This window comes from Phycodurus eques, chromosome 3, assembly GCF_024500275.1.
Source record: "Phycodurus eques isolate BA_2022a chromosome 3, UOR_Pequ_1.1, whole genome shotgun sequence".
In the NCBI taxonomy this organism is placed as follows: domain Eukaryota; kingdom Metazoa; phylum Chordata; class Actinopteri; order Syngnathiformes; family Syngnathidae; genus Phycodurus; species Phycodurus eques.
The window spans coordinates 13,156,672-13,176,898 of record NC_084527.1 but is presented as its reverse complement, the minus strand read 5'-3'; the positions used below and the strand labels follow the sequence as shown (position 1 = coordinate 13,176,898).

Below are 20,227 nucleotides of genomic sequence, written 5' to 3'. Positions count from 1 at the left end.
GGTTTCATTACTGCCCATGATAATTATTGGACATGTAGCTGGTCACATGAGTCAAACGGTGCAATGTTTGTATTGGTAGTATATTCCGTTACACTACATGCGCTTCCTTTATATTTTAGCAATCATGTGTTGCAGTTTTTCGTCCACGGGTTAGAGGGCAGACCTTGTGGCGCACACTCTATGTAAATTTGGTGGCGCACGCATGGCGCGCACAGCAAAGACAGAGGAACAAATCAGGAATTTCCCTCCTGCCACTCCTGAGAGAGAGCGCAAGAGAGGACAAAAGTGAAGTAGTTCTCCTCAGAGAGGGACAGCCTTAACCGGGACCTAATACTTTTGTACTTTATTTTTATTTTATTTTTTATTTCACCACAGTTAATCATAAGGGATGCATGATTTCTTTCCTTAAAGTGAGCCCGGACGCATCAGTTTTGCACGCTGCCCTCATTTCGAAGAGTGTTTCATGGAAGTAACGGTGCAGAATACGAGGACGACGTTTATGAGCAAAACTGCCTTTCTTGCTTTTCCCAAACTTGGAGTCGTAGTGGATTCCTTTTTAACAACCTCATTTGGAGAGAGATTTGGATTAAGTGCGCAAAACCAAAGTTTGTGTGTGGAATAAAAAAGGAAGGATGCTGCTGCTTGTACGATGGAAGTGAAGAACTTTTTTGCTTTTGCGGCGGTGGTTGGTCTCCTTTTTAGCGTCGTTGTGAGCCAGCAACTGAATCCCAAAGGCAGAAATGTATGCAAAGCAGCAGGGTAAGAGTCATTTTAATGCTTGTTGAAGAAAACCAACGTTTCTTTCTGTCATTTCTCTCCATCTTCCAGTGCATTCTTCCATATTTCAAGTTGTAATGACCTCGAAAACTACCCATTTCTAAAATCCTTTAAGTCTGAGCGTGTACTTTGTGACCCAAATTGTCTATTGGCTGCACATGACTCATTTAAAGTTGTTAAACTCCAACACGAGCTTCAGTTGAGAAAATACATTTTAAAATCGCCTTTTTTGAAGCCAGAAAGTCTCAGTAACACTATCATTTGTTATATTTTATTCAAACCGCTTTATTTCGAGCAATGTTTCCCCAGTCCAGTCCACAGTTGCAGCAGGAGGAGGAGTCCATTCCATTGGTCACAGTGGCGGTACAGATGTGTGCATCTGTGTGGTGCAATGTTTGTCTTGCAGTACAGCGGGGCTGTTCTTAACTCAGATAGATAGATAGATAGATAGATAGATAGATAGATAGATAGATAGATAGATAGATAGATAGATAGATAGATAGATAGATAGATAGATAGATAGATAGATAGATAGATAGATAGATAGATAGATAGATAGATAGATAGATAGATAGATAGATAGATAGATAGATAGATAGATAGATAGATTAGATAGATAGATCACTGTGACTCTGAAGTGAAGTTTGATTGTAAACAAACAACTGCACCATTCATTCTTCCATCCATTTTCTATATTGCTTGCTTGCCGGTGAGCTGGAGCGTATCCCAGCTGACTTAAAGACTGTCACCAGTCATTCACAGGACACATACAGTCCCCTCCAAAAGTATTGGAACGACAAGGTCCATTTGTTTGTTTTTATTGTATACTGAACAAATTTGGGTTTCAGATAAAAAGATGAGTATGTGATAAAAGTTCAAAATGTCAGCTTTTATTTCATGGTATTTACATCTATATGTGTGAAACAACTCAGGACAGCACCTTTTGTTTTAAGCCACCCACTTTTTGAGTGAGCAAAAGTATTGGAACAGACATTAAATTAACTTAAAGGGAATAACATTTAATATTTGGTGGCATAACCCTTACTTGCAATAACTGCATCAAGCCTGCGACCCATTGACTTCACTAGATGTTTGCATTCTTCATTTGAAATGCTTTTCTAGGCCTTTACTGCAGCCTCTTTCAGTTCTTGTTTGGTTCTGGGGTATTCTCCCTTCAGTCTCCTCTTCAGGAGGTAAAATGCATGCTCTATTGGGTTAAGGTCCAGTAACTGACTTGGCCAGTCTAAGACCTTCCTGAGCAACTAGAAACACCCATCAGTCACATGTTCCAATAATTTTGCTCACTTGAAAAGTGGGTGGCTTCAAACAAAAAGTGCTCTGTCCTGAGTTTTTAACACATCTAGATGTAAATACCATGAGATAAAAACTGTAATTCTGAACGTTTGTCTCATGTTCATCTTTGTATCTGAAACCCAAATGTCTTTAGTATGCAACAAAAACAAATGAATTGACCTTGCCGTTCCAATACATTTGGAGGCGACAGTTTACGAGACGAACAATCAAACTCTTATTCACAACTATGAAAAGGTTAGAATCGTCAATGAATCTAACACGCATGTTTTTGCAATGTAAAAAAGAAAGCCCACGCAAGCACAAGGAAATTTGAGATTCAAACCCAGAACTTCAGAATGTGAGGCAGAGACGTGCTAACCTCAACCTGCAGGACAAGGCTCTCTGCACAATACACAATACTATGTATGCATTTGCTGTCTTGAAGATTTACTGTATAGCTGTTGAAATGAGGCCAATAAATATGGAGCCATCCCAACTTGTTCATGCATTAACCATATCACACGTGTGGGCGATAATAGACGAAAAGTGTTGTAAAAACTGTACTGCTGCTTAACGACATGAAGATTTGTTGCGGTACCTCCAAAGTTGACTTTCTGGGCCGCATATTTTAGTCATCAGTATTTTGGGTTGCTTTCTGTATGTTTTCAGTGCAAGCCTGGCGCATTTCACTGCTCTTTTGTTTGTCATCTTGCCCTTTCATTCTGTAGCCAACAATTACTGCACTCGCCACTCACCACCAACTTATTTTTCCCATTGCACCCATTACAGTATGTACTTTATTTGCTCTGACCGCAGTCAAATGAATGGGGGGAAGCATTTAAGCGTTTATCATCACATGTCAGCATTTCCAGGGGCACGTCTTTGCATTACAAAGTCAACTGTTGAAAGTCAGTGATGCCTTCAGCACTCACTGCATTCTTGTATTCAATATGGGAAGGCTTGTGATGACTGAAAAACTGATACAGGAAAATAAATTATGAATCACTAAAGCAGAAACTTAGGCTACATCCAAAAATGTTTTATTTTAATAAATTGTCTTTTTAGAAAAAAAAAAAACATCAACACTATATTTTTCCACTAAGCAATACAACCGGTCAGGTGCATTCCACAACAGCAGGTGGTGCTATAACCCCTAAATGTAACTAACGTGACAATACTAAACAAGTCTGCCTGACTTGTTTGATTGAATATGAATGACATAACAAGGCCACAAAGTTCCATTCCAGCCCTGTAGGTGCAACTGCCTCTGCTGGTTCTGAATGGTCACTGGCCCACTGGACGTCAATGCAAGTTGCCTGTAACCATTCAAATAAAAAAATCAATTCCTGCATCCCCACCGTTGGATCTTTAACCAAATGTAATATTTAAATCAATGTGCAACAACCCCACAAAGTTTTAAGGAAATTGGTCTTCTTTTTTTTGTGTGTGTGTGCTATCCTGTCCCCATTGCAAGTGGACTGTAACTGTGAAACTCATGACTTTGAACCTTAATTTGGATCGTCACCAAAATGTATATAATTCTTGTTCAGTATAGGTGACGTCCCTCTCTACATTTCATGATCATTTCAGTTTCATAATAATTAGACACGCAGAATCCCGTGAACTAACTAACAAAGAACAAACTGACAAACAGCAATCAAAACCTCTAGCCCTCAAGGTTGGCAAAGACAAAAATAAATTAATAGGTAGAAGTTTTGGGCCGGAGTTACCGGAAAGTTAATTTCCAGTGACCTTTACGGCAGTTTCTGGACGAAAGGCCAAAACGCATATAAAAAATATACTGTAAGTTCTTAAAAATACTTGTGGTCTGTTGAAAATGGATTTAGTCGCTCCCAAGCACTGTTTTTGTGCCATAGCTTGTGAACACCCAATCTTTCTCCATGAGTTTTAACAGGCATTGGCGCTGTATTAAAAGGTCAACAAGGGTCAACTCTGTACACATTGGTAGTAGTTTGTCATAATTTGAAGTGGCGCGGTTGCGCAAAATAAGTTGAATACAGAATAATGCATAATAAAGTCATAAACACAAGGTTCCCAAAACTCCTTCTTTTGTTGCAAGTGAAAGCATGCAGAGGTTGATCTTTACCACGCGCCTCTTTGTCAGGATAAAAAAAAAAAAAAAAAAAAAAACAGCCTCGCTCCCTGCACGCCGACTCTGAAGCAAGCTGCCATCTTCAAACACTATGGGGGCAGCTGACGTGTTGCAGAGGCCCCGCAAAGGTCACGGTCGTGGGAGGAAGAGGAGACAAATTTGTCCTTTCCTGACAGAGCCAAAAAAAAAAAAAAAGAAAGAAAAACTTGGCAGACAACTGTTATATATTTAGACTCCTCCACTGTTTTCTCTCCAAAAAGGCCCGGAAAGGCTAAAGAGGCTGATAAACATAGAGATAATTCCAGTTGTGAGGGATTTTGATTGCACTGTACTGGTGGAGAGCCGTGATTCATATAATTAGACCACCATGTGCTCAGCATGTGCATCACACTGATAATGCCTTGCAGTGTTTGGTCTCCCCAGATGTGACCAAAACAGTTGGGTGTGGTTGCAACAACTTTTATATGTCCGTGTGTTTCATAACAGGTGCCTCACCATCCCCCCTCCCCTCTGATTTACATTTTGGGAATTCTTTTCCAGATCTCCAGGGCTGGTGTGCTGCAGCGGATGGGCTCAACGAGGGGATGATTGCCTCACACGTATGTACAACGCAGCACAATTCATTCAGATTACAGGGATGTCCAAACTTTTTCTACTGGGGTCACACAGAGAAAAATGGAAGGAACAAGGGGGACACTTTACCTGGTAATAAATTGTTGGGAATAAATTAATAAAATTCAGTTCAACAACTCGCCGTGCGACCAGTTCACGCAGCGCTGCCAGTGCCGAGAGAGGATGTGGGGCCCCAGGTGTGACCGATTTAAAAAGTGTAATAAATAGGTGTAATATCTAACATTCACTTTTGTTATTTTTTTAAGGGTTTTCTATCATTTAAGATTTTTACTTTTTCTTGTACCCTAGTGATTAGGAATGTGTTTCATTTTTTTATTAGAATATATGGCCGGCCAATAAAAACTGTACAGGGGGGCGCAAATGGCCCCCAGTCTGGACTTTAGACACCCCTGGATTCATACAATGCAGAATTTAATTTTATTTTTAATTGTGTTATTTATTTTATTATCCTCATTATAATTTCTCACGGGGAAATGTTGAATAACGCAGCCACTTTTTGTTTCCCCTCAGCTCTCTGTGAAGGCAACTTCACCTGCAAGGAAAACGAGGTGTGCGTCAGGCCTAACGAATGCCGCTGTCGCCATGGATATTTTGGAGCGAGCTGTGACACAAGTAAGGCGCCGTGCACTACCTTGTCAACATTTGTTTTTTTTCTCTACCATAATACTGTGCAAAGGTCTTGGGCCACCACTATTTATTTTTATTTTTTTAACTTTTCCACTGGAGTCATTTTGACATATTCAAATAGTCACTGTTAGACTACATACGGTCTCAAGTAATTATCTTAATTAGGCCTACATTCAATTTAAGTGTTAAAGAGGTCCAGTCCTGTAACATAATCCATCCATTTTCAACACCGCTCGCGGGGCACTGAAGCCTATCCCCGCTGACTTCGAGCGAAAGGCGGACTGCACCCTGAACTGGTCGCCAGTCAGTCACAGGGCACATATAGACACGGACAACCATTCGTACTCATATTCATACCATCACTGAGTGGGTACTGAACCCACGCTGTCCGCACCAAAGTCAGGCGAGTGTACCACTACACCATCAGTGACTCTCCTGTAACATAATATATTTTTAATTGGTTGGATGGTTAGTTAGTTAGTTAGTTGGATCATGCAATCGGTGCTTATCAGATTAAGATGTCTCGCTGTTTGCTCTCAATGGGACAGTCAAGTTAGGTCGTCATAGTTTCTGCTTTCTTTTACAAACCCCCGTTAGGCTTGGCCGAATTCATACAACAATGAGAATACAACATTGTCATTTGTTTAACTGTTCTTTGCCAGGACTTCATTGATATCCAGGCTACAACTTTTCACTTGGAGGAGGACTGTACTCTTTTGAAGGCTTTTATAATTAGTGTTGGATATAGTGTTCATCCCTGTTTTTTGGAAAGTTAGTTGGCAAGATAATGTGAAAAACACAAAACCGTGAGATAAAATTTGTTCGGATGATTTTTTTGTTTTGACTTGTGAGCAAAAATCTGAGATACAAGCACTGTATGACAGTGAACTCAACGCCACAATAAGCAGCAGTTTGGCAGATAGAGAAAAATTCTTCAAAAAAGAGGCTTTCTTGCCACTCCCAGTTTTAAGTTTACTGTCAAAGTAAAGTGTTGTGTATTTAAACCAACCACTTAACTTTGCCTCAATCTAGTCTGTTTAGCTTAATGCTAACAAACACTGCAAAACTCCATAGACGGTTAATGAATAGCATCTATGTGGTGCTTTCAGAAATGTGAACACAACAAGTGGACATGTGCAACACATGTAGACAGACAATATAACAAAATTCACAGGCATATATATTTTTGATCCCTTGTTAAAAAATGACTACTATTACTGAAGCTTATTGAGCCAGCTGTGAAACTCTTCTTTGTGTCTGTCTGATTTAGATTGCCTCCAGGTGGCTAAGGTGCGCACACCAGAAGGAGCAGCACAATGTCCATTGAATTGAAAAAAAAAAGTGTCAAAAACAGTTACATTATTTACATTCTATTCAATTATGTCATTGTGATATGTTTTTATAAAATGCATTTTTCAAAATTGGGATTAATCACATTTCCAGTCATTTCAATGGGGAAAGATGACTAGAGATACAAGTGTTTTGGGTTCTGAGTGTTTTGTGCTCTCGAAACGAAATTCACCTTTATCTCAAGGCACCACTGTATTGATATAGATTTTTCTTTTGCACAGAACTGGACATTCGAGATGCCAACTAATATATCTGTATTGTCTGTAAACAGAGTGTCCCGCCCAGTTTTGGGGTCCAGACTGCAAGGGTAAATGTAACTGTCACCCAAACGGCAAGTGTGATGACTTGACTGGAAAGTGCACGTGCAACCACAATCGCTGGGGGCCCAACTGCGAGAACTCATGCATGTGCCAAAAGGGCAAATGCGACCAAGACACGGGCTTCTGCACGTGTCACCCGGGAGTCTGGGGCCCTCAGTGCAACAATAACTGCTACTGCAGCGTCAATTCAGTGTGCGACCCGATGACGGGGCGCTGCCTGTGCAGCCCCGGCTGGACGGGGCGGAACTGCGCCATCCAGTGTAATTGCAACAACTCGCCGTGCGACCAGTTCACGCAGCGCTGCCAGTGCCGAGAGAGGATGTGGGGCCCCAGGTGTGACCGATATTGCCAGTGTGTCCACGGAAAGTGCAGCCTGACGGATGGCTCGTGTACCTGCACGCCGGGCTACCGTGGGAAGTTTTGCAGAGAGCCTTGTCCTGCTGGTTTCTACGGGCAAAACTGCAGGAACAAGTAAGGAACATTTACAGTCAGAATGCTCTTATTGTAATGAAAGGTTTTGTTCCACTCTGAGGTGTAATACGTATATGTAATGTAAAAACAATTGCTTTACAAAACCAATAGCAAAAGAGAAAAAAAAGTATTATCAAAAAAATGAAAATAAATACAGTGTGAAGTCTACACAACACTATCAGATAGACATTTACATCCTCAATTTCAGTATTTGTTCCATGAAATTTTATTAATTTATTCCCAACAATTTATTATTTTCATTTCATGCATTGCTTTTGCCTGTAGTACTTCCAGTCCATGTATGTGGCTACAGTATAGACTGTTTGTCCAATCAGATTCAATCTAATCTGCCCAGGGCCTTCAGAATCAGTGGCCGATGTAACTTCAACTACTGTATTAGCGATGGGACTGTTTCTTTAACTAACCATATTTCGAATCTACCTCATAGAACAAAAGAATATAAGCATTTTTTCTTCTGATTGGTAGGTCAGAGCCAAGCCACGTTCAACTTGTAAAAAATGTCTGTAACAGGTACCAAATGCACAGCCTGCCACTGGATCTAAATAATAGCTTCATCAAGTTTCACCAATATTTAGTAGATCAAGTGTATACAACATAAAACAGGCCTCTTATAAAAAGAACAATGTAAAAAAAAGTTTAAAAAAACTAATAAAGTAAAGTGGCAGCCAGAATTATACGACTTACGAAATAGACTTTCTTCCATTCTGCATTGTATCAGGTTGACGAACATTAAAACCTAGAATATAGTAATAAAAAGGACGATGTAAAAATGGACATATTGAAAAAAATAAGTTGTCGTCCTAATTCAGTTAAGTGCACCACGGAAGCAGTAAAGATAAATTTAGTGTACTCCTTGCTAAGAGCCTTTCTAAGATGCCTAAATTATACGCAACATAAAAGCACAGACCTTCGTGATGTAGAGTTGCATATAGTATGTAAAAATAGTACAGTACTCCAATTACAGGTGAGTGCACAGTGGCAGCTGCAATGATAATAATTGAAAGTTTTCCATACTCTAAAATACATAAGATAAATAGCATGTATAACAGACAAGGTAGTAATAAAAAAAAATAACAATGTAAAAATGTACATATTATTTAAAAATAGGTTGTAATGCTAATACAGGAAAGAGCATATTGGCAGTAGCAAAGTGAAACATAAATCAGACTTCAGTAATGAAAAGAACAATCTGAAAATAGACATGTAATTTAAAAAATATAGTAGTCCAAATATAGTTAAGTGCACGCTGGCAGCAGCCAAGATGTTAAATCAAGCGCAGGAAACGTGCTGTTTTATAGATGCTAAACGTTCACTTACCTTATATGCTGCATGATTGGTTGCAGTTTCATAGCTTCAATAAGATGTGATATACGCTGCAGCTGATAACCCTTAAAATAGGCTTAATGAAGCAGCTGTAAAGATTTGGAAATCGGTGTTCACATTATCCCATAACCATTAAGCCAAGACGTAAAAACGATTTAAGCCTTAGGTGCTTTACCTTTCACGGACTGCTCACCTCAAACAATTCAGTTGCTATAAACTGAAAATAATAAAGTTCCAATTCAATGTTATTCAGCCCATTAAATGATCATCAGGGCAGCAAAGCTTTAAATCAAACCTGTGGCCTCCTGCATCATTATAACTCCCTCGCAGAGGAGGAATCAATTTGAAGAATTGACCCAAGTTGTTCCTCAGGTGCGGCCACTGCAAAGGCCAGCAGCCGTGTAAGGTGACGGAGGGAAGCTGTGTCACGTGCGACAGAGGCTGGAACGGAACGCGGTGTGACCAGCTCTGCTCCAAAGGCTTCTTTGGCGAAAACTGCCAGGAAGTGTGTCCCACCTGTAAGGACGGCCATCATTGTGACCCCATTCAGGGCAAGTGCTCGCACTGTAACCCCGGCTGGATTGGGGACAGGTAGGAAAACACGTTGTATTTTCATGTTCTCTTCGCCTTGTCATTTGAACACAGAGGTGGCTAAAGTACTCACACTCTGTACATAATAGCTGTGACTTTAACTAGTGGCTGCAGTAACACTAGTGTACACACTGCGATAAAGCCCCGTGACTAACGCTGCTGAGCTCTGTAATGACCGCTGTTGTTGCATTCTTTTTTGTGTGTGTGATAGGTGTGAGGTGCGCTGCCCCAACGGCACGTACGGCGAGAATTGTGAGAACAACTGCAGTCACTGCTTCAACGGCAACTGTCATGTCGTCACCGGAGAGTGCCTGTGTGACCAAGGATTTTACGGGACCTAGTAAGTCGTGAGCCCAACCATAGCATTTTGCACATAAAATAATCTTAGGCTACATTAACTCTCCAGAGCACCGCCGTTTGCTCGAAACGTAATGTGCTGTTGGACTTTGGCCACGTTTTCCCCCGTGTTCAGGTCTTGCTAAATTGTCTCATAATCTATCGCGGTATCCCTGACAGGGCATGGGGGGGCGGGGCCTCTGAGGCTCAGAGGCTCACAGGCCCACTACGGCCTGCAGTCTCCTACAGACGCCTGTGCGTCCCCTCTCGTCACGTTGTGATGGGGTCCCTCACGTTTGGTCAAGGCTTTCTATGGAAGAATCGTGGAGGTCGGGCAGCTTTGGGGCACTTTTGGGGCCACGGCAGATTTGAATGAAGCTCCCGGCTTCAGAGTCGGCGTCAATATATGTTTGAAAATATTCGTTTTCTGTTAACAACTAATTCACTAATCCATCTCTTGGATCAAAACATGCCAAAGAGCCCGTTATTCACAGGCACACTGCCGGCGAATACTGTACATATGCCTCCCGTCCCACTAAGGGCCACCTCCAAGTTTGGATATACCCTATTGCATTCTGTAAGGTTTAGTTGTGTTCACCACATTTTTCTACGGCCGACTAGGTTTCTCGGCCGCACCGTGACTTGCCTTGGAAAATATTTTGACAGCTTAAAAATCTTGCAGAGCATCCACAGCAATCACGGCCTCTGACGTTTTCCCATCCCGTCTCCAAGTCTCATGACCATCCCCGTTTTGTCTACGGTGGCCAAAAACAGGGCTGGCCCTCAGCCCTGTTTTTTAATTCGCGTTCCAGTACTCGCCATGCTGTGTTGTATGCGTCCATTTTTATGTTCCTTGAAGCTACATGCTTGATTTTCTTTCCCGTTTCCCTGCTCTTTCCTTCAAGTGATTAAAAACTGCTTGAATTTGATCTTGTAGAAGGTGTCTGAAACTGAATATCAAACAAAGGTGTTATCTCATCTACAGCTGCAATATGACCTGTCAACCTGGAAAATACGGAGTGAACTGCAACCAAACCTGCTCTTGCCATGACAAGAACTGCGACCCCGTGTCTGGTGCCTGCTATCTTCGTAAGAAAAATATTTATTTTCAACCGCATGCGTTGTCCTCAAAAATGAGCATGTGTTATTGTGAGTGAGACAAAAAGCACATTTGCTTAGGATGTCCAAAAAGCCATAAGCCACTCGATCTGACTGTATCTTTAGTGACTGACGGTTGGCTGTACACACAGTACCAAGAAACAATTTCTGCAGCCTTGTGTCTGTAGTGAGAGAGTTTACACAGCAAAGGTCTTGATAGCTTTTCCAGACTTGCGTCCCAGTGCGCTGCATTCGTTGGCGCCGTTCCCGTCGAGCCGGAGCGATAGGAAGGAAGGGGATGGAGAAAAAGGGGAAGAGGAAAGTAGAACGATGAGTGGACTGTTTAATAATTCGACTTGACGGCAGCAGCCAGGGAGGACATTGTTGAAAAAGGCTCAACAGTCAGAGCAGCAGCAGCAAGTTTGTGATGATCGACTCAGACCTTGTGATGCCCTCAAGCCTCTTCCTGTCCTTTATTTCCCAACTGTAAATAACCACACGCCGCAACAATTCATCTTGTCTTAATGTGACAGCGTAAAGGCACATGGGAGAGCCCATGTTACCTATTAAAGCCACTATATGGAACTTGACCTTAAGATACACTTCTTATTGTACATTGGCTTGTACTAGAAGAATAGAATCTCTGCCTTTATCGTGGCCCAGCAAATCAGTACCTTTAGTTGGGTGTTTATGCTGATGGACTACTGACCAAATGGATGACTAGATTAACTTGATTGGTTAATGATCAGTTACTTAATTGATTTTTATTTGTTCAAGTTTTATTTCAATGGGAAGTGCCAGTGTTGTATAGATCACAGTAATGCTACCCAAAGGACCATTGCAGAGGTCTCTGTGGATGTTGCTGAACGTCCTATAGCTGACATGATTTGTATTTATTTATTTATTTATTGCCAAGACACAATTAATCAACCGAACAATTAATCCTCGACCAAATTCTTCATAATGAACCGATCAGTCGATTATTATCCCCATCCTTACTTTAGCCTCTTCTGTTGTGTTAGCACTAGCATTTGGGCTAGTTTTACTCTTGTTTGCAGTGCTTATCCAAACTTTGGGGAAACGACCAGACGTTATTTATTTCAAGACTCGGGGCTCCGTTTTCGGAGACAGCGCTTCTGCAGTGGGGTGCAAATGCCGGCGGATTCTGTTATTTGTGCAAGCGCAAGGCTGGCTGCGCATAATCAAGAAAACCGGTATAGAACATGGTTGGGTTTGTAGGGAAAATGAATGATTTCTGTATCAAATATAAATAAACTGCAATGGAATCCTGTTTTCTATTAGTTCTCTAATTTTGGTTTAGAGTCAACAATTTGTCCTGTACAGCACCATCCAGAACTCTTTGTATCTCTTTTTTTGCAGAGCCAAACCAGCGGATGGGTGTGATTGCGGCCGGAACGCTCGTCTCCTTTTTGGTGATCGTCCTTCTCGCTCTGCTGTGCTGCTGCTGCCTCTGTCGGCACAAAGACGACCACAAGTGAGTGAGGTGTTTTCTCCACAGAGGTGCATGGTGAGAAGTCAAGCAGAAGCCCGTTATGAAAACAGTAAAAAAATAAAAAATAAATGGATGTAGGATTGTTAGTGTCTCTCCAGGTAGGAGCTTATTAGCAGATAAATACATGTAAAGCGCAATCCAAGTGTTTTACATGTTGATAATACTGCATAGGGAGCAGTGTGAGCAAACCTGAACACAGGGCCAAGTCTAATAAACCCTCTTTTAAATGATTCATTTGTATTTCCATGCTGTCATCCTACCTCAGATCTAACCCAGACAACTCTTCCAACAGCAAAAAAGCCAAGCGGATTCTGTGCGGACGATTTAGCCGAATCAGCACTAAACTTCCCCGTATTCCACTGAGGAGACAGAAACTGCCAAAAGTAGTTGGTAAGCCCCAAAACTCTCTTTCATATCCCACACTGAGCCGCCAGACAGTGCCTGTCTTTTTTGCAACTGTGCTTTCTGGTGCTAAAAATCAAATCATTTGGAGCTTTGTTAAAAACTGAAGACTTGAACAGTTACAGGGTTTAAACAATGCATTTCTTATTGTCCTTTCTAGGGTTTACAGTTAAAACTTCAAGGTCAAACAGAGCCTGTTCAAGGATGCTGGTTGACCTACAATTTAAGATAAATTAAGAATCCTCATAATACCCCGTACTTCCCCAGAGGAGAACTTCAAGTGTTACAGCAGTGTGGTGTAAAGCAGCAAATAATAAAAACATGCAATAAAACAAAACTGTTATATAAATCACTTTTTTAAGATAAAGTGGCATGTAATTGGTGTAGCAGATGAATATAAATGATCAAATAACCCAATATGTTTTCATGTAGGAAATGATGAAAATAACTGCCACACCATCATGACGCCTTTATTAACTGTTTTCAGTAAAGTTTTAGAATTAATTTAGGTCGAAAACAAATGTTAAAAATGTAAATCATATTAAACCACTGCTAACATTAAGGCATAAAAGTCATAAAATTGTCAGTCTTAACTTATTGCTAAATCGTGTGTAATGAATAAAGGTGTAATGCAAATGTGAGCTCGCGGATCCAGAACATTTCAACATTCTTAACTGTCAGACGAGTGTAAAAACGAATCGTAATTGTATTCGGTACTTACAAGAAAAACCATGAAACACTTATTCCTAACTTTGATGAAGAATGGTGAATGTGTAATGAGTTATGTCATAAAATCAATAAATCATGAATGGAGTCTCATTCTTGAACGTAACTTCGGGTGTATATTATAAATTTTGGAAAAAAAGCCCCCCACCCAGAAAAAAAGAAAAAAAAGAAAAACCCACACATTGAGGGAATCCTTTAATGGCCGCTCCACTGAGATCTCATGGGGTAAACTGAGCTTTTGTTCAATATGCTGACATCTATCTTGTCTGAAGTTTTGCGCGACGTTAGCAGCTTGTATTTCCCTCCCCAAAAATGCTCAAAGTCAGAATTGTACGTCTTTAGGGATTGTTTGATTTTAGAGCTTACGTTGTCGTTGCAAATTCCAATTTTCAACTTTCGGCAATATGGTATGACTGGCTTGCAGCTGAATAAAGGGTCACACATCTTTTGTATAGCCCGCTAAGGAAAATGGCTTCATTTTTCTGTGTCCTTTGCTACCTACGTTTGCCGCTTAGCTGATGATGATTGAGAAGTGTGGCAACTGCCAGACAAATATGGGCTTTCATTTAAAAGGAATGCACCGATTTTAGAGCCCCTTATTGTTCTTGGCACCCTCCAATGACCATGTGTTTGTGTTATTCCAGCCCCAAACTGGCCCACTTGTCTTTTTCCTCCTGTTTTCTATACTCCACATCCGTTGTTGTCTTCACCGAGCAAAGGGTTTCTCGGTCTGAGGTGGAGCACGTGTTATTAAAAGAAGTCCGGCGGTTGTCGCGCAAGGGTAGAGGCCCACTGGTGTTGGTGCTGAGAGATGAGCCATCAAAGGTTACAGTGTTGGGGTGGACGCAGCAGGCCCATGTGGAGGTCTCGTGGTCTGTGACAGATCCGTCTCCGACCTCATTCTCTTCTATTCCAGGATGTCAAAAAATGCTGATCTGTTCAACTCTAATGAGCAGTTGAGCATTGAGTTGAGTTGTTCTCTTATTGCGCCAGAGATAAGTTTAGTTTACCACTGTATCAAAACAAAAGGTCTTTCTGTAATTATGGCCTACTAATTATGGCACAATCGCTAAATAATCAAAATATTAGCACACCTCTGCAAAAAGTGTTTTTGGCTGTGTTGGTTTCTGTGGACAGTACCATGTAGAACTCTTTGCTTGGTTAGTTTGATTACATTTTCCACAATTCATCAACTCAACACCTCTAATTTTGTCACAATATGACGGTAGGATTATGCAAAAAAAATAAAATAAAAATTAAAAAAAAATCTAACCCTAGAATCAACCAAACCCTCTACATTAACTTTAATAACAAATGATTTAAGTGTCTGGTGAGGCTGAAGTCTTACTGCTTGGAAAGGTTACTTACTTCATGTAACCTCTAGTGTTTATTATTCTTCTCTTCTGACATTCTAGTTTTCTTAATAGCCTTTGTTGAGGCTACTCCTTCTTTTGGAAAGTGTTGCTAAAAATCGTACTGTTCCAACTCAGACATTCTGTGCGACCTGAGAGACGTATTTTTTCTAGAAAATGCTGGTCAAATTCCAGACTTTACGAGCTCATTTAACTTCCTAACCTAAACCTATTTTTCTTGTTTACATGGCAAAAAAAATAAATAAGGATATGTAAGTTTGACACTGTGGTAGGGCATTTGCACATTCATAAGTAGTTGGATCCAGCAGGCAGAAAGTCAATGCGGCGCTTCCCTGACCGTGTCCTACATTTGATACCGCGAAAACGTCCAAGTGAGCAATGAAAGAGTTAAAAAACGATGACCTGGTTTCTGTTCCACGTCTGAGCAGCATGTGCTTCCTAAGTGATCCAGCTGATTATTTAAGCTCCAGTCAGACTCCACTGTGACCTTGTTCTGCGCCGAGACAGGCATGTCTTTGTCATCACAATGTTGGCTATCAAAATGCTTGTTTTTAGAGGAGCGTGTCTTTACCATATTAGTATTCCGTTTTCTTCACAAAGATTCTATGAAGTTTTACAGTGCATTTAAGGAAAAGAAATATGCTCTTTTACAGCCATGTCATCTCCATAAATGCTTCCAAATGCCAAGATTACGGTTGTAGTTTTCCAAGATTATGGTTGTATTTTTTTATTTTTTTTTAAAGACTTTATTGTACTTCCTGGTTTGTCCTATCCATAAGTTTGGGCCGCAGAAGCATGGTCTGCCAACATTTAGAAACTCTTGACTGAGGCTACGCAGTCCTGCACACACACACACATTCCAGAGGGGGCCCGACGGGGCTGGAAACAGGAAGTGGTCAAATTTACCCCAGCCCGTGTCAGTACTGTGATTTATCCCCGTCAGGGCCAGTGGCAACAGATGTGGCAATGTAGAATGAAAAAGGAACAGGGGAGGGAGGTGGGGGCTTGTTACTTGCAATAGGAACACTAAGTCACCTAGCCCCTCTTGGCATCTCTAAAGATGTGTTCACTTTGCTTTTTGGCATTCCACTGAAAGCTTATTTACCCCACGCCCTCCACTTTCACGTCTGTGGAGCATTCCTTACATCCTTTTGCGTCCAAATGTTTCCTCACGGACGAGTGCTTGTGTGGAGCACCACCCATTTCTTTTGCAGCTGGATTAATCCCAGGACACTTGACCAGGATTGCAGATGTGTGCGTTTGTAACAACATTCCTCTTCACATTCAGCCCCTTAATTGGCCAAAAAAATGGGCCTGAAACATTCTCACACCCTTAATACTTCTACGCCTCTTTGAAGATGATGTTCAGGTTCGACTTGTGATCCAGCCAAGCAGCCGTGTTAGATTTTTTAGTTGTTATGGTATTGAAGACAAACATCTCAGAAATATTTGAATTCTTAACCCAGGGTAAAGCCTTTAAACCAGTGGTTTTTAAAGCCGGGGTCCATGAGCACTAGCTGCGGGTGCTACAAAATAACTTGTAATAAATAGGGTTGTATCTTTTTTTTAATTTTTTTTTTTTTAAAGCGAGTACCTACAAGAGGTTGAACGAAGATTTTGTGGGGTTGGCTATAAAGTGATGAAAGAGCAGACAAAGTTAATTCATCTATGCAATATTCTTTTCAGTACAGTAGGCCTCCACAGAGCATTACAGTCCGACAATGGCAGCAGACGGACGAGTCGAAGGTTAGAAGGTAAAATGGCCAATTGGAAGACGAGATATCAAAAAGACGTGATTAGAGATTAGTCGACCATCAATTCAACCCCTAGTACTTACTGTACACATGGAGACCTGCGCACCCCCCAAAAAAAAACAATTCATTCATTAATTAACTAAATAATATGATTGTGACATATGAGCTTTTAAATCGGACATCCTTGCATGAATAAAGTTGGAAAAGGCGTATTATTATAAGAAGAATCAAGGTATCTTTTCCAAAACAAAAGGTGTAATATTGTGAGAATTAATTTTATTTTTGTACTCTTGAATTTCTTGTCATCTTTGACTTTCATTTCATAGTTGTAATTTATCTTGGAAAAATAACACTTCATTCTCGTAAGATTATGACTTTTCACCCCGACCAAATGGCTCTTTGTTGACTTTAATCCTTTAGTCTATGTTTTTTTTCTCAAAAATATATTGTAACGCTTAATGTCACATCGCCGCTTTTCTTCTAGAAAATCGGCATCATTTTAAAACCTATGGCATTTAGGAACATATACTGTACAGTACGGTAGTATGGGGAGGTCCTTGGAAAAAAATTTCCCTTGTAAGGGGTCCCTGGACCCAAAAAGTAGGAACCCCTGCTTTGAACTAGCTTTAGCTCCAAGTCTGTAAAAATGACCCCCGTCCATCCCCCTGAGCAACTGTGTGGTTGAGCTCCACAGCTGCGACATGTCAGTAATGCCTAAGTGTGGAGAAGAATCCCAGCGGCGTCCAGTCTGCAGAATAATCCGCCCCTCAGGACCCATGGTGTGCATGTGCTTATTTGAAGAGCAGCAGTTGTCGATCACGTTGCAAATTGTCCATGTGTTGTCCTGTTGACTAACATAACTGCAGTCCTTGCATAGAGAAGCTGCTTGGTATTTCTCGCTCTAAGCGATGACCCTCAACAAGGAATCTCGCACATTCGTTCGACACGCTTGTGTTGACTTGAGGCTACGGAAAAAGGCACATCGGAATGTCACATGGCTTTAGCAGGAAATAAGCTCGTACCACATTTTCTCAAGAAGTGGCCCCTACTCTAATAGATGCCATGTCTCAATTAGTCGCAGCGTAAGTCATTCCTTTGAACAAAGAAAAGAAATCCCCCTTAATCAAATAGACATCTTTCTTTTACCCTCAGCATTGTACAACATTAAGCCTTGATGAGTGGCGGCCCTGGGGGGTACCCCTATTTTGGCCGATCGCTGCTTGTTAACCTGACATGCGAGAAAAATGTGCACAGTGGTGAAGTAAAATGCTTTGATGGATTTAAGTGGATAATACTCAAAATCGGTGGGGTAAAAAGCAATAATGTGTTGATTTCATTGTATTTATTGATGCTATTTGTACTGGCCTGGTCAGGTATGTGGTGGCCCAACACAATGCCATACGGGCCCAAGGCCGTCGAGCCACCGTTAGTGTTGGACCCTCAGGAAAATAAATGAGTAGTAACTGTAATTTGCTTACACTACACACACTGACATTAAAGAGTTCAGCCATTTGAACTATCTTCCATTATCTGAGGACTAAACAGGCCTGCAAATGGTCATGTCAAATAACACTCAGTGCAGTTTAGACCTGACCTGAACTGCGGCCATGCAGACTGCTACTGTATGGCTGTTTGAACTCCAAAGTTTTGTGCAAGTTTAGTTGTTCCTGAATAATTAGGTCAAAATTCAGAATTGAATGACCTCACAGGGCTTTTCAGCTTTGTAAAGACACACATTAACAATAAAAATAACATCTGCGTATGATATTTTCATAGCAGAATATAATTTTTCAAAGGCGTAATGTATCCTTTGTAGTCTGCTACAATTTGGAAGCTGTTTAAAAGCAACAATGGCTGGCGATAAGTTTAGAAGAGTTGTCTTTGAGTTACTAGATTATCAGTTGTCAGTCAGACTATTGTCTCAAAAAGCTACAGTAAATTTAATTTATAGCCTGACAGAAAGTCAACGGCCAACTTGATTTTGGCATGTGGCATCAATCACTGAGAAAAACTCCAAATCCTGAAAATCACACTCACTCTGTTAACTGACATGTAAAACCAATACCAAGTCCATTTCCTACCACTCGGCAGCCTTTGTGAGAGCAGACTGTTGTTCTTGTAACATGGTACAATACCCTCTCTCTGACCTCTGAGCTTCTGCTTTTGTTTTGTGTTCCCAGTAGCCCACCACGACCCCGAGCACAACTTCAACTGCAGTTTCATCGAGCCCCCATCGGTGGCCGAGCAGCCCTCCCCTCCCTCCTGGTCCTCCCAGGAGTCCTTCTCCTCCTTCGAGAGTGGCGACGAGGGCCCAGTTTACTGCGTGCCCAATGAAGGTGAGTCATTGCGGGGAATAACTAAACACATTAGTTATCTGCGCTGATACATATACATGCCAAACGTGTTGTTGGCATAAGTGGCCTCTCCACTCACACACATGCTGCTGACACACATGGATCCCCTGACGCGGTGACTCATACACTTCTGCAAATCTCATTATGGGGAGCCGTGCCTCTCGTCATGTGCCATCTGTGTCTTACTTTTAGAGCAAGAGGAGTCTAAACAGGAAACAGTACGGTCAAGTCAGCATGTGGCTCAAATCCAAACTTCACTTCTTGATGTTTCGGGGGGAAAAAACACTTTCCATCGCTTTCTACGCGGGAAGTGCTGGATTTGTTGGATTTAGCGCACTCGGGTTTTCTTATTCTTTCCAACATAAAGAGATTATGGAGTAGAATTAGAGGGATGACAATATCAGCCATGTCAAATCTCTTCCAACTCTTATGTATGTGTCTGCATGTCAAGAAATCATTGCTTGAATGTGTTGATGACAGGAATATCTCAAAACAGTAAAAATGTGGTTACCCTCCAGAAGTAAAACTTACTAGCGACATCATGTACTGTATTTCCGTAACATTGACATATACTGTAGATATAAATGAATGATGAAGAACATACAGTAATATACATTCATTTTCGACAACCACAAAAATCAGCAACACGCTGATGAGTTGCTGGTCCAAGAAATTGCCCTAATTTTTTGCCATATGTAAAATAAACACTCTCCACATTCTGATCTTAGCTACAACATTAACTACAAACTGCTATTTTTTAGTATTTAGAAGACAGTGGAAAGATGTTCTTTTGTGACACACCACTTCAAAATCAAAATAGTATTTTTAATAGAATCATCACCACTTTTCTCCCCCTTACTGCTATCAAGGATAAATGCGATGCAGTCCCCCAGACACCGTACAAATATGCCCTATGTGGGCTGTGAGCGTCTCATAGGAGCAATCTGATTGGAGGCCATCATTGCCATGTCTCTGCCAGATCTTTGCTTTTCTGGCCATGATCAAGCCTTCTTGTTTGCGTTTGATGAGTTTTATTAGGCTATTATGCTCCATTAAAAGAGAGAATTACAATCAGATATTGATGGGATCTCAAGAAGGCAGTATCAAGTTACCAAACTCACAGGAACTCACTGGAATATCGCTAAAGTGACT

At 41.1% G+C, this 20,227-nt stretch overlaps 1 protein-coding gene across 4 annotated transcripts in view; it reads left to right on the top strand.

Moving 5' to 3' along the window:
* The first annotated feature begins 253 nt into the window (after positions 1-253).
* The window catches only part of scarf2 (scavenger receptor class F, member 2), a 28,753-nt gene continuing 8,779 nt past the window's right edge, over positions 254-20,227 (top strand). For 2 of the 4 annotated variants that reach the window (XM_061672137.1, XM_061672138.1), the window contains exons 1-10: positions 254-759; positions 4,724-4,782; positions 5,327-5,428; positions 7,065-7,584; positions 9,301-9,519; positions 9,731-9,859; positions 10,841-10,944; positions 12,334-12,448; positions 12,759-12,856; positions 18,902-19,057. In XM_061672137.1, coding sequence (XP_061528121.1) covers positions 650-759; positions 4,724-4,782; positions 5,327-5,428; positions 7,065-7,584; positions 9,301-9,519; positions 9,731-9,859; positions 10,841-10,944; positions 12,334-12,448; positions 12,759-12,856; positions 18,902-19,057 — 1,612 coding nt within the window. In that variant the 5' untranslated portion in view covers positions 254-649. Of the gene's footprint in view, positions 760-4,723; positions 4,783-5,326; positions 5,429-7,064; positions 7,585-9,300; positions 9,520-9,730; positions 9,860-10,840; positions 10,945-12,333; positions 12,449-12,731; positions 12,857-18,901; positions 19,058-20,227 lie in introns of all 4 variants that reach the window. The other 2 variants (XM_061672135.1, XM_061672136.1) reach the window with 1 other exon arrangement.